Source organism: Neoarius graeffei, chromosome 2 (genome assembly GCF_027579695.1).
Source record: "Neoarius graeffei isolate fNeoGra1 chromosome 2, fNeoGra1.pri, whole genome shotgun sequence".
In the NCBI taxonomy this organism is placed as follows: domain Eukaryota; kingdom Metazoa; phylum Chordata; class Actinopteri; order Siluriformes; family Ariidae; genus Neoarius; species Neoarius graeffei.
In genome coordinates, this window is record NC_083570.1 from 64,300,327 (window position 1) to 64,315,287 (window position 14,961).

Here is a 14,961-nt window from a genome sequence, read left to right on the forward strand (position 1 = left end):
TGTTAAAGTTGCTGGGATTTAAGCGTAACATCAGTATCCTGAACAAACAAAGGGATCTAATTTGGGCAAAACCTCTCTACATGTTCAGAAGGGAGACTAGTACAAGTTAGTGATTCCCTCAGATACACCTATTAAAAAGTAATCCATTTTTATCTGATAAATTTCCTCGTTTAAGTTTTTTAATGTCAGGTTTCTGAGCAGAAGGTCTACTACACGTTATGTGATGCCATATGGTGTTTATAGCAGAGGTCAGCTGGCTTTGTTATTGGGTGGAGGGATGTTTATATGTCCTTATCCATGTAAGTAATGTTCCAGGTCACAGAGACGCATTGTGCTGTCAAACAAGGCCAGAAAACTATAAAATGCTGTACTGTCTGGCTTCATGATGCGTAGTGGATGTTTGAGCCTCGGCTCCTGTGACCGTAGCATGCAATTGAGGTTTTTCACCCACGTGACCAAGTCATGTGATGCTGCCATTTTGGACGGCACGGCTCGAATCAGTTTGAATGCGAGGAAGGCGACAAACGAAAAACATAAAAGAAAAAGGAGCGAGATGCAGAAAACACCTTCACTATCCAGCGACGTAGGGCATTTACAGGGCGAGCAGAGGGAGAGGTATTTGCAAAAATTGAGGTTAGCAGGCTTAGAGAACGACGTTTACCTGCTTCCACCAGGATTGTTCACTGACATACGGAAGTACACCAAGCCCTCGTCTTTACCTGACTTCGGCCCGCATGATCTGTATACCTATGTCGTTAAAAACCCATCGCCATACACAGGTATTGATCTGAAAGCGTATAAGAGTTTGGATGCCTACAAATATTTTGTGTCAGGCTGGGTAACATGCCTACATCAGCGGGTCGTCCCTGGAGCCGGTGGTCGCCATCTTATTACAGCTAAGGTTTGTTCACATTTTCATTTACTTTCGGTCCTCAGGATAAACAAAATGTTATTAAATGTCATTGAAATAACTTCTTAGTCTGTTGAGACATGGCCCATTATAAATTTGCTGTTACCAGGCAATGACCAAGAACTGTATTATTAGGGTCGGTGTCTGTGTTGTAGCAGTGTACTAGCAGCTAGCTGTTAGCACTAGCTAATGTCAACAACATCATAGCTGGTATGTTACTGTAGCAATGTTTACGTTCAGTCATTTGGATGACTGTTAAAACCTTTCAGTCTCAAGTTTTTCCTTTACTGTATTTACTAGTTTACTGTAATTATGATCCGGCAGCTATTTACACCGGATCCAGTGTAAATAGCTGCCGGAGCGCGCTCCGGCTTGCTCCCCCTCAAATTAAGCAGCGCGCTCCGGCTTGCTCCCGGAGCGGAGCAAGCCGGAGCACACTGCTTAATTTGAAGGGGAGCAAGCCGGAGCGCGCTCCGGAACCTCGGCCGGAGCACTCCGGGAGCAAGCTGGAGCGCGCTGCTTAATTTGAGGGGGAGCAAGCCGGAGCACGCTCCGGCAGCTATTTACACTGGATCCGGTGTAAATAGCTGCCGGATCATAATTACAGTAAACTAGTAAATACAGTAAAGGAAAAACTTGAGACTGAAAGGTTTTAACAGTCATCCAAATGACTGAACGTAAACATTGCTACAGTAACATACCAGCTATGATGTTGACATTAGCTAGCTTGACCTTCAAAATGGCGGACACCGGGGCGTCACGTGACCCTGTGACGTCAGGTGAAAAACCTCAATAGTACACCCCTTCTGTAATGATGGAAGATTTGCGGCTAGTTTACACCTGCAGTATCTGCTGTTGCAGAGCTCTGTTCAATGCATGTACAGCATCATGCGATTCAAGTTTTAAACTGGGGAATGCCACCAGTGATTCCTAATGCTAACTGGTTAAAGTCGACCCTGGAGAAGACATACAGAGTGCTATCAGTGGTGAAATGCTGAATGAGGGGGAAAAAATAAGCCATTAATTTATAATTTTATTAAATCTGTTAATGAAAAACAGACAAGAGATGTAACCATGAATGGTGGGGAAGAAGAGTCAGCATGGCTAAAGTGAGAGATCAGGAGCTTTTGGTGCAAAAATTCACTATTATTGCAAAAATGTTTGATCAAATTTGATCATCACACTAGTCCGTACAGAGCAGCACTGTTCACTCTAAAGAAGGGGGAGAAAGAGGACAACAAAATGTAAAAAATAAAAATAAACGAATGGCAATAATAGTAACCATAATTAGAAAAAAAAAATTAAAACATCTCTAAACAGACAAAACACAATCACCTCAATAGTAAGACGATATTCGGTCACCGTCACAACATCAGAAGTTCGTTTTTTTTGTTTGTTTTTTTTAAATATTGTTTTTAAAAATACTTCACCATCTACTTATACTTTTTTATTGCGAAAATAGGTGATGAGAGATGGAGCTGGAGGGTGGAAGAGGGCCGTGGGCACTGACAGCGAGCTGTACTCAAACACACTCCAGCGTGGAACTCCACTCAACGAGGCTCCTCCCTTACTTTAGCTGTATTTCTGTTTCGCAGTAGAATAGACGTCGGTTTACAGAGTGATCTGTTTGCGCTCTGTACGCTAATCTTAATCCCTGAACAAATGCAATGCAAGTGCAACCTCAGTCTTTTTTTTTTTTTAAAACACCTCAGACAGAACTGCAATGAGTTGGGGGGGTGATGGTGCTGTGGAAAAAAAATAAGTTTAAGTTTTATAATGGTAGGAAGCATACGCGTTAGAAACAGTTGTGGAATGCTTAAAGAGTGTATGTGTTGACAGTACGTGGTTCCAACAAGAACCCTCAACATCGAGGCTTCGACCAGTTTTTCGAAAAGAGCAGAATGAAGTAGAAGAATCTCAACAGGAGTGAAATGCACACTTTTTCTGGCCCTCAGGTTCTCCATGCTTTCACTAGCTCAGAGAAATACCACAGAGAAATGAAAAGAAGCAGTCTGTAGAAGTGTCTTGGGCTTCATATTTTGTTCATTTCACACACGCTATCCCATAGACTGTTTATAATCCAGAGGCAACAGTGTGTCTCTCTGTCTGGAGTCTCCTGTGTGTCTGCAGGGGCCTGAACAGTGGCATGCAGCTCTGATGGGAGGTGGTGGGAGATTTTGGGGTTGAGGGAGGGCTGTAAACAGTTCTGTGGCAGAACCTTGGCTCAGGGGGTTCTGTCTCTGTCGGGGGGAACAGAGGCTGAGAGAGAGAGAGACGTAAGAGATTGTGGGCTACTTCCATCAGAAAAGGTAACAGTAGTAACACTGGCATGCGCACGCACACGATTTTCACACAGACACGATAATCAATTCCACCAGCTCACAGTGACGACGATATCTGAGGTTCCTTAATGTGTTTGGAGCCAATTGGAGTTTGAACACTGAAGTATTGAGGCAAGCAAGCACAGTTATTTTAAAAGTTATTCAAGAATATTCTGGCTATTTTTTTTAACACAAATTTTAACCTGAAATTTAAGACACTGATTCGGCTTAAGCCTGTAATTTGTTCAATATTTCATTCGTTCATCTATCTTCAGTAACCACTTTATCCCGGTCAAGGTCATGGTGGATCCAGAGCCTATTCCGGGAATGTAATTCAGGTGTGAGGTCAGAATACACTCTGGATAGGATGCACGGCACCAAGCACACACACATTCATACACTTACGCTACGTTCACACTGCAAGGCTTAATGCTCAATTCCGATTTTTTTGTGAGGTCGTTCACATTAACAAATATATGCGACTTGTATATGATCCTCAGTATGAACGAAAAGCGACCTAAAAGTGTTCCGCATGCGCACTGCAGGATACGACGACGTCACACGCAGTGAGCATGGCCAGTGTTTACGGAAGTAAAACCGCCCGGTTGCGGTATGACCCATCCAATCTAGCTTGAATAGCTGCATCCCCCCAAATGGAAATCAGCTCCCTAACCTCTGCGTCCTTCCATTGAGAAGATTCAGAACCTTCACAGCCCGAAGCGTCCCTCGCATTGATGTCATGCGCCATGTTGTTGTAACTTTTTTTGAGAGACCCGCCGCCTACTTCAGCGCAGAATAGTGACGTTTGTGGTTTGTTGATGACGTGTAAGTCGGATGAATGCGACCTGGCGGTTCAGACTGAAGTCGCATATGAAAAGATCGGATAGGAATCGGAATTAGGACCACATATCCAAACGGCCTGGGTCGGATTTGAAAAAATCGGATCTGTGTCGTTCATATTGTCAATAAAAGATCGGATACAGGTCACATATGGGCGAAAAGATCGGATTTGAGTCACTTCAGCCTGCAGTGTGAACGTAGCCTTATTCATGTCTAAGGGCAATTTATCATCGCCGATCCATCTACTGGTATGTGGGAGGAAATGCCCAGGTCAGACTGCAGAAAGACGCATGCTGCGACCTGTGATCGGTCGGGTCGGGTGGCGAGTGGACGCAGGCGTTTTGCGCCAAATCTTTCGTTGTGGTCAGACGGTATAACGGTCGAAATTGTGAAACGTGCCTTCAAGACATGCTGCGTTACCTAGAGGCACGGCGTCATCAGCTCACGCTTGTTTTCTGTTAGTTGAGCCGTGCACCTTACTAGAAATGAGTGTCTGTTAATGAGCTCCTTTTCTTTTCGCTCTTCAACTCAAGAGTAACGTTTAGGGAATGTGTGACCTCTATTTTGTTCATGTATGATAAAACAGAGCCGTTCAACTGGGCATGGTAAGTTTGAAGTGTACACAGCAAATTTCATAGTGTTAAATCAACTGAGTCAATTTTAACACTATGCTGGTGTTTATTTTGTCCCAATCTCTGCAGTGTTAATTTAACACTTCCTAAAGTTAAATCAACTTTTACAGTGTCATTTCAACTCTATATTTTAACACTTTTGCTTAACACTGGGAAATTAACTCTGAGAATTTTGCTGTAGTAAGTTAATAAACTGAGTATCGTGGAAATCCCAGAGTTCGTGTGAATGTGCGTTTTTGCCTTCCTCTCTTCTTCTCCACACACTCCAAACTGCTTCAACCCGAACACACGGACCCAAAACGGTTACAACGTATGGCAAGACGCAGAGTTTTTAAGCTGATGAATCAACCAGTCGGAAGCAGACGCAGCTAGATGGAGGTTAATGCAGCGCGCAGAAAACCTTTAAAAATATAAGGCCATAAGACCCCTCGCAGGTTGTTGTAAACTATTTGCAGGTGCAGTCTGCATGAACCTGTGATGCATCACAACCATCTCTAAAGACTTGTCTTCCCCTGCGTCAGCCTGCGTCTAGCTGCCACTACCTGCTTCAACCCGTGATCGGTCGCTCGAGCGTTGCACGACCACCTGCCTCTACATGCGTCAATCTGCTATCCTTGACTTGCAAGTGACGTCGAAACAAAATAGAAACCCGGATGTCGGCCATGTTGGTGGAGATACAAATGAGGAGTCAAGCGACATTCCATACAAAACAGTCACGTGTGCGTGACTCTCTTTGTTTTTCCACTGCTTTAAGCGTTCTTTTAGCTATGCCACATTTTTGTGCTGTATATGGTACTCGTGACCGTGGCATGTTCCGATTCTTTAGAATTCCACCCATGATTCGGAAAGAGGGCGAGGAAACTCTGAGGCTTATTACAGAGAGGAGATGAGGGGATCAGGACACTTCGACCAATGACCATTTCATTCAATAGTGAAAGGAACAGTCCACCGTACTTCCATAATGAAATATGTTCTTCTCTGAATTGAGACGAGCTGATCCGTACCTCTCCGAGCTTTGTGCGACCTCCCAGTCAGTCAGACGCGCTGTCACTCCTGTTAGCAATGTAACTAGGCTCAGTATGGCCAATGGTATTTTTTGGGGCTGTAGTTAGATGCGACCAAACTCTTCCATGTTTTTCCTGTTTACATAGGTTTATATGACCAGTGACATGACAAAGTTCAGTTACACAAATTGAAACGTGGCGATTTTCTATGCTATGGAAAGTCCGCACTATAATGACAGGCGTACTAACACCTTCTGCGCGCTTCGGCAGCGCATTGATACCTTCACTCCTGTTTCCCCCCTCTCCCCCGCCCCCCCCTAACTTCCGTCAATACAACTAACTTGACGGGGGCGGGGGAGAGGGGGGAAAACAGGAGTGAAGGTATCAATGCGCTGTCGAAGTGCGCAGAAGGTGTTAGTATGCCTGTCATTATAGTGCGGACTTTCCATAGCATAGAAAATCGCTACGTTTCAATTTGTGTAACTGAACTTGTTTCATATCACTGGTCATATAAACCTATGTAAACAGGAAAAACGTGGAAGAGTTTGGTCGCATCTAACTACAGCCCCAAAAAATACCATTGGCCATGCTGAGCCTAGCTACATTGCTAACAGGAGTAACAGCGCGTCCGACTGACTGGGAGGTCGCACAAAGCTCGGAGAGGTACGGATCAGCTCGTCTCAATTCAGAGAAGAACATATTTCATTATGGAAGTACGGTGGACTGTTCCTTTAAGACATTTCATCCAAAGCCTTTTTCATACGCACTATCAATTATTTTATATTTCAGGTATTCCTGTGTTTGCGAATAAAAGCCCCGCAAGAGCGCTGCTCTGCGCCTAAAGATTTAATATGATCCAGCCGGCTTTAAAAATTAACAACTTGGCCAACAGACCTCACAGCAAAGCCAAATTTTACAGGCACCTCCCTCTAAGCCTCCCTCTTCAAAAGCGCATGGTCTCGGGTCAGTAGGACCGCACCTCGGCCCGGTATTCGTGAACGAAACCCCTGCGAGAGCGCTGCTCAGCACCTAGAGATTTAATATAATCCAGCCGGAAACAAAGACATGCAAGCGAGCAGCCTGCAATGACAAGGGAGTTAACTCATCCCAGGGTCAGCAAGTGGCACGAGTTGACATGGTTACCCCCCTTAGTACACTCTTTAGTGTCAAAGCGCACGTACCATGGCACTCATTTGCTTTACAAAAATGTGTTTTGTGTCGGTCAAATTTGATTGAGAATTCCTCCTTTATAACCTGGCGACTTGTCCAGGGTGTACCCCGCCTCTCGCCCATAGTCAGCTGGGATAGGCTCCAGCTTGCCTGCGACCCTGTACAACAGGATAAAGCGGCTACAGATAATGGATGGATGGATGGAATTCCTCCTTTATTTCGAACAAACAAATACCTGAAATATAAAATAATTGATGATGCGTATGAAAAAGGCTTTGGACGAAATGACCTGTATTCGTACTTGACGGTCGGTAGAAGCGTCTTATCTTCAGAAAAGTCTGACTTTTTTAAATAATCTGTTTCAAAACCCCACATATCTATCTTCTGTTTGTATCGAATCTTCACTCGATCGTTCAAATCGTGGTAATACTGAGAAAATTCAGCATTGTTTACAGACACACTTTCAGCGGCTGCCATCCTAGTTGCTTTGTATATCCACCAACATAATGGTGGACGCTCATGACGTAGCACATTTTGATCACGTGGTTGCAAGTCATCTATTTGCACCGATTAGAAGCGAATCGCAGCTGAAATGCGAACAGATCGTGATCCACTTGTGTCAACCTGCCTCTCCTAAAGACCCTCTGCAACACTGCCATTATCTGTGTTGTCGCTCGTTGACGCAAGACCAGTCTTGCGTCTACCTGCGATTTTGTTATCGCAGGTAGACGCAAGTAGTTGAAAACTGGTTGCAGCCTGCCGTCTGACCTGGACAAAACTGGAGAGCCCAGAGGAAACCCATACGGACACAGGGAGGACATGGAACTTCGCACAAACAGTAACCCGAGCTCAGGATTGAACCGGGGACCCTGGAGCTGTGAGGCAGCAATGCTGTCTCTCTTAATGCTAATTTTGATAGTAAATAGTTACACTCCATTGTTATTCCATTGCATATTTCTTCATGTCATTTTTACATGATACAAAATATCATGCTGTTCATCCATGTGAAAATGGAATTTGAGTTAATGAGCAGCCGTGTGTGTGTGGTGTGTGTAGGAGCAACAGTGTGTATACAGAATTCAGATTTCCACCTGTAATAGCTCACTCCAACATGCTCCAGTCTTACATGAATTCACACACCTTCCTTCTCTCTCTCTCTCACTTCACTGTCTCTCTGACCTCTTTCTCCCCCAAGACTGAGAGCAGGGTGCAGTCCTAAAGCCTGCCACTAGGGGGAAAGAGCTAGAGGTGGGAAGGTGCTACGAGTTCAGCCATGGATGATTGAGGCAGTCTCTTGCAGAGGCGCGTTTTTCTGGAACCATCTCCAGCATGGGCAACAGGAAGTTTGTGAAGTGGCCGGCGTCCTCAGCTGACCAGCCGTACTTCTCCACCAAGACGTCAAACAGAGACCACGGCTTTAGTTTAGTGATGTGCCGCAACTCACCTACAGAGGAACGCAGAGAGAAAACTGGAGTCAACATTGAGTGAAAAAATGCACTTATATAAGCAGCCAAAGAGGCTTCACTCATGATGAAATGGTGTCTTGAATAACAGCGTCCCTTTTGATTTTGTTGTGCAGATGGTAGATGGGGCAGTCAGCAATCAGCGAACTACACTGAGAGTTCCCAGTAGCTCTCTCATTATGCGTCACTCATTTGAGAAGCACATGATGACAAGTAAAAGCAATGGGTTGGTATCAGCACTATAATCATTATTATGAATTCACCTATTTGTTTTATTTTTGTAAAAAACACTGTCAACTGAAATGTAAACACATTTTGTAATCTGTTCTATTAAACATAACCTGTGTAATATACTGTAAATATGAATGGGGGAGTAGGCTATAGACCCCTTTCACTGACGTCATCCGAAACCGGAAGTAAACAGACCCTGCGCCATATTGGAAGACCAACAAACTCGTGATTAGGGGGAAATAACGGCAGCGGTATGTGAACCCACGAGAATAAAGTGAAGTGGCAAACGACTTAAACAAACAAATCTGAGCTGTTTTATTTATGATTTATTGGCCCAACAGTAGACTTGAAAGAAACCTGTGTGAGACTTGGCAAAAAACTGTGGCTATAATGGATAAGTCTGTGCATGATCTGCGGACACTTTGAGGTACGCAAACGCAAGAAATTCAGATTTAAAACATGCTAAATTGGCCCCAAGTTGATAACTGTATGAGGAGCAAGCCTCCCAGACTTCTACAATTTAATAATAATAATAATTTAGGATGGTTTGGGGCTTGCTCGCTGCTGCCAGGTTGGTTGTTGAGTAGCCTGACTGTTTTTTTTTTTTCTTGCGTGTGGTATCATTGTTGACGCGAGGTTGTTTTTTGAACATGCCAATGCGGACACGATTTCCCCTGATGAGTTATGACTTCAGACGCAATGCGTGTGTGGAGGTGTGGAGTCCGCGTGATATGTGCATAAGATAGGCTTCACATGTGTTTGGAGATCCGCGCTCCGAGACAAGCGCAAGGCTTCTCATGTGTTTGGAGATCCGCGCTCCGAGACAAGCGCAAGCGCCCCAAGGGAAAAAAGGGACCCCCCGAAAATATCGGCATAGTTCGAACACTGAGTGTAGGCACTGGGTGTAAACAACAAATAGTTTACAATGTCTGGGTAGCAAACAGATGGCAGAATTGGTGTCCGGTCCTCCTTATGTTTCCATTCTCCCTTGCCGCGAGTCTTATCATATGGGTCAAACCCATCAATCACAGCCAGTTTCTCCACATACCGTGCCCTTTCTGCAGCTGGTAATGTACTCACATAACCCGAATTATCAGCCATCGTGTCACTTTACTCTCGCTCGTAGTTTATTTTATATTGTGAGTGCATGTACTTGGTCTTCCAATATGGCGCCTAACAAAATCTCGCGGCGCAGTGACGTCATTTTGAAAGGGGTCTATACACCAAAGAATTAAATTTTTTTTAAAAATATATAGTCACGGGCGGCACGGTGGTGTAGAGGTTAGCGCTGTCGCCTCACAGCAAGAAGGTCCGGGTTCGAGCCCTGTGGCCGGCGAGGGCCTTTCTGCGCGGAGTTTGCATGTTCTCCCCGTGGGTTTCCTCCGGGTGCTCCGGTTTCCCCCACAGTCCAAAGACATGCAGGTTAGGTTAACTGGTGACTCTAAATTGACCGTAGGTGTGAATGTGAGTGTGAATGGTTGTCTGTGTCTATGTGTCAGCCCTGTGATGACCTGGCGACTTGTCCAGGGTGTACCCTACCTTTCGCCCGTAGTCAGCTGGGATAGGCTCCAGCTTGCCTGCGACCCTGTAGAACAGGATAAAGCGGCTAGAGATAATGAGATGAGATGAGATATATAGTCACAAGTGGCGATCATCAGGGTACAAACGCATTCAGTAAACATTACCCTCCAGTGGCCAGGTTGCCAAGTTACATAGAACAATATAAAGTCCATATAAGAACATACAGTACTAGTCAAAAGTTTGGACACACCGACTCAGAGTCAGAGGTTTTTCAGTATTTTGACTATTTTCTACATTGGAGAACAATACTGTTCTCCAATGTAGAAAATTCGTTCGTGGGCGGCACGGTGGTGTAGCGGTTAGCACTGTCGCCTCACAACAAGAAGGTTCTGAGTTCGTGGCCAATGGGGGCCTTTCTGTGTGGAGTTTGCATGTTCTCCCCGTGTCTGTGTGGGTTCCCTCCGGGTGCTCCAGTTTCCCCCACAGTCCAAAGACATGCAGTTAGGCTAACTGGTTACACTAAATTGTCTGCTGATCAAGCTTGGAGATGGATGGGCTCTGCCAAGTTTAAATGCCTTAGATGCACCAATGATGGACTGTTAAAATGTCAACAGTGGTGCCCCTACAGCCATTAAGGGCTCCAGAAAAGAAGAACAACAATACTGAAGACATTGAAACTATGTAAACGAAAAAGTGTTTCATATTTTAGATTCTTCAAAGTAGCCAGCGTTTACCTTGATGACGCTGTGCACACTATTGGCGTTATCTTAACCGGCTTCATGAGGGAGTCACCTGGAATGCTTTTTAATTAAAAGGTGTGTCTCGTCAAAAGGTAAATTAGTGCAATTTCTTGCCTTCTTAATGTGTTTGAGATCAAACAATAAATAGTAAATAAGGAAAATACAGTAAATGGCCCTATTCCACAACTGTAGTAACCCATATTATGTCAAGAACTGCTCAACTAAGTAAAGAGAAACGACATCCATCGTTACTTTAAGAGATGAAGTGTTAAAACTGTTAAAAATGTTATAATCACATTGTCTGTTATCACCCAAATGAGGATGGGTTCCCTTTTGAGTCTGGTTCCTCTCGAGGTTTCTTCCTCATGTCGTCTGAGGGAGTTTTTCCTCGCCACAGGCTTGCTCATTGGGGATAGATTAGGGATAAAATTAGCTCGTGTTTTAAGTAATTAAAATTATGTAAAGCTGCTTTGTGACAATGTCTATTGTTAAAAGTGCTATAAAAATAAACTTGACTTTAATAAAAATAAAGAAAAAACAATGAATTAGAAAGTGTGTCCAAACTTTTGACTAGTACTGTACTTCTCATGTTTTGTGAGGACTGCTGAATATTAATTGGATAAACTGTCTGCTAAAAGCCAATTCACTGAAGGGGGCCATGTTTTTGAAGCAACCCAGCGGTAATTAAAATCCAGTTACAGATCAGCACAATAATATAGCACACCAAAGTTTAGCTTAATTGGACTTTTAGTTCCTGAGAAACAGCTATTTCAACTTAACTATGCCTCCGATTGTTATCCATACCCCAAACACACACCCTCATAACATAAAGCTTTGTATGAATCCATACAACCGATCCTCGATTGCTTCAGTCGCCTAACCGTTTTAGTAAATCAAGCTCCAACCTTTATTAGGCTTAACTGGCATGTGGAGGCCATGCTGTTGGTAAATCTTAACATGTTTTTAATAATTATTAAGTATTAGATTCTGCTGAGTAATTCAACAGCAATTTTGAAACCATGGGTCAAAATTCCTAGGACTAGTTTGTAAAAATATATTTCACATATTATGCAAATTATCATCAGTTTGAGTGGTTGTGGCTAAATGGTCCAAAAGGCCAGTGTTTGTGTTCAGCCAAAGGAGGAAAAGGAAAATTCACTACTAGTATTTTTTCCTGGCACACACTTGTTTTTGTGTTGTTTAAAAATAAATAAATAAATAAAAAGAATAGTTCTCCCAGTGGCCCATTTGCATGGCTTCCTGGTGCATCCCTTAAGGAACCTAGCATTCAAGTTACATGACAATAGGTCAATCCTGTTAAACACCTGCTGCATTCTGATTGGCTGGTGGTGGCCATGTAGTTAAGTAATCAGGTCATCATCAAAGTTCCTTACAGATTAGCACAGAAATGCAATGTACCAAATTTCAGCTCATGAGGAGTTACGGTTCCTGAAGAACCATTATTTAAACTCATCCTTGTCCCCTATGTTTGGCCACTCCTGAAACTTTGCATGAACTTTGAATGTTGTCCTGGATGTACCTCTCAGGTTTTATGTGATTCCATGCAAACAATCATGTGATGGTCATATTGCTTACAAGTGTCAACATGTTTTTGAGGTTTCCACTGTTGTGTGAAGTTTGACACCAATTTTGTGAAGGTAGACCGAAAATCCAAACAGGTTCTGCATATCAGGCAGATTAACTCAAAATTTGTGGGTGGGGCAAAATGGTTCTTGAGACTTTTTTGTTCAGTGGAATCAGTTCTTTGTAGGACTTACAGTTCCTGAGATATGGACCAAAACAAAACCTTGTGCTACTACACCACCATCAGGCCTATGTGGGTCCCTCTGTGTGCCTGAGTAATGGGGGCCATACTGCATCTTTCCTTCAAATTTGGTGTTTCTATGTCTTATGGGCTTTGCTCTCCATACCATTTAGCAGATAATAATAATAGGGTTCCAGAACCTTTGGTGCTTGGACCCCCAACAAGTCTTTCTGACCCAAACAGAACACCAGGGTTAATCATCAGGCAACAGCCTTCGGCACCATCCCTGTATGAACAAGGATTATACAAAGCATCAGCATGTTATCTAGAAAATTTGTTACTGGTATCAGATTTGGAGATGTCATTCATGAATACATCATGCCTGTGCATCTTCATTACCACTTTGACTGATCTGAGGGCTGGAAGCATGCTAGTATGATGATGCAAGTTTTTTTGTTTTGTTTATAGTCTCCAGTTATAACCCTGGCATTAACGTAGCGAGCTCTTTAGGCGCATTTCCAAAAGAGGAGTTGGGGTAAGAAATTACTTGAGTGGAGCTTACTGGCGTTTGCTCAAATTCAGAATGACCAATCCTATAATCTGGGATCTTTAAAACTTGCATTATGTTAACAAGCGATTATTAAAACCCGACTTATACATATGAGACAAACTAGAACATTTCTTAGCTTTGAGCAAACTGGAATACTGTTGCTTCCTGCTTGAAAGTTTAAAAAGATACATTAATGTTAACATCATATTCACAAAGCCAAACAATACAAATTTGATGTCAGCCTTCGTGTATGTTCACTGTGTTGCTGTATTGAAAGTTTGGTTTTGTCTTGCAGTTGAATTCACTTGTTATTTAATAAAATAATTCCTGTCACTGAAATGCTGTGGAAATGCAAAGCAGGAGCTTGTCCAGGAACCGCATAGTATTTCTCCAGGATAGTTCCAAAACTCCTAAGTTCAAAAACGCCTTGCTGTTTAAACCAGCCATGTAATGTTGCGTTTCTTGATCAGTTTGATGTGTGATTTTGGAAGTGGATTGCTGGGAGTCCTGTCTTGTTTTGTTCAATAGACCTGAAGATTGGGAGCTCTGTTACCTTTCTTTGAGAAGAATTCACGGCTGTATTTCCCTGCAGCGATGACTTTACGTGGGACTTTCCCCAGCAGCTCCATAATCAGAGCGATGTGGTCTGACCACCCCACACACAAACATGAACACAAACATAGACAACAAAACACGCACACAGACATCAGTAAAACATGCACACACACTTCTGCAGGAGGACGAGTAGATGCATGGCAGTCTAGCTCATGAACAGACAGACGCGATTCCTGTGAAGTCCTTGTGAACTGTGGAGGATCTTCTAATTTGCCTGCAGTCAAACATGACCGTGACTCATTGTGTGCAGTGAACATTTATATATTTTACACTATCACATGCTAGCCAGTGTGGACCAAGTGTATAAAATTTATGAAAGTGCTTAATTTCATAAGAACAATGTCTGTCTGTGTTGAGTGGGACTGCATATGTATTCGTCCTCCCCGAGTCCTCCTACAGCTACCTCTCCGGTTGAAGAACTCCCGAGAATACTTTCCAGACAGAGCAAAGTGGCGTGGAATACAGCCCAAGAGCTCTATGATGTGGGCTATGTGATCTAGAAAGCAGAAGCAGAGGGGAGGACAGAAGAAGAGAAAGGAGAGGCACAGAGAAAACAGTGCAGGAAGGTGGGTAAGAATGGATGACAGATGTTAGGAGGAGAAAAGGGAGGCAGAGAGGAGTTCGAGAGGAGACAGAAAGACAGAGTTAGTATTACTGTGATAAAGTACAGCGATAAACACAGATTAACTGGAAATACACACAGACAGAAATTCTCCATGCTTAGCTGAATCTAAACAAGCCATTAACTCAGTCAAGTCCTCCAGCATCATGCTTTATGGGGCCTGAGACAATATTTTGGGTGTGATGGTGGGGAAATGGTGTAGAGAATAAACTTAATGAGGGAATCAGAAGGAATGAGGAAAAAGTACATGGATATACCGTACAGCAGTGTTTCTCGACCACGGGCCGCAAAGTGCCATCTAGTGGACTGCAGATTTTTTTCAAGTTGAAGTTAATTTTTTTACTTGTACCGTAGTTGGGTACAATTGCTGGGTTGCATCTGACATCACATTCGCTTCATTAAGCTCCGGTCACACTACAGCTCGCAATACTTTGCGATGGGTTCTTGATGAAAATGAGGCATTTTGGTGGCGATATACACGTGAGCTAAAAGTTGTGGTCACACAGTACAGTAGGTGAACACTTGACTGTCACGCCTTTGCGTGCTTGAGCTTGGCGCAGCTTGAGCGGCCGCGTGC

General features: G+C 43.5%; 1 protein-coding gene across 6 annotated transcripts in view; it reads right to left on the minus strand.

Moving 5' to 3' along the window:
- Nucleotides 1-1,930: 1,930 nt before the first annotated feature.
- The window catches only part of srpk2 (SRSF protein kinase 2), a 139,224-nt gene continuing 126,193 nt past the window's right edge, over nt 1,931-14,961 (minus strand). For 2 of the 6 annotated variants that reach the window (XM_060914654.1, XM_060914655.1), the window contains 2 exons: nt 13,701-13,793; nt 6,432-8,321 (listed from right to left, as the gene is read on the minus strand). In XM_060914654.1, coding sequence (XP_060770637.1) covers nt 8,137-8,321; nt 13,701-13,793 — 278 coding nt within the window. In that variant the 3' untranslated portion in view covers nt 6,432-8,136. Of the gene's footprint in view, nt 3,170-6,431; nt 8,322-13,700; nt 13,794-14,165; nt 14,259-14,961 lie in introns of those variants that run through there. The other 4 variants (XR_009654076.1, XR_009654075.1, XM_060914653.1 and 1 more) reach the window with 4 other exon arrangements.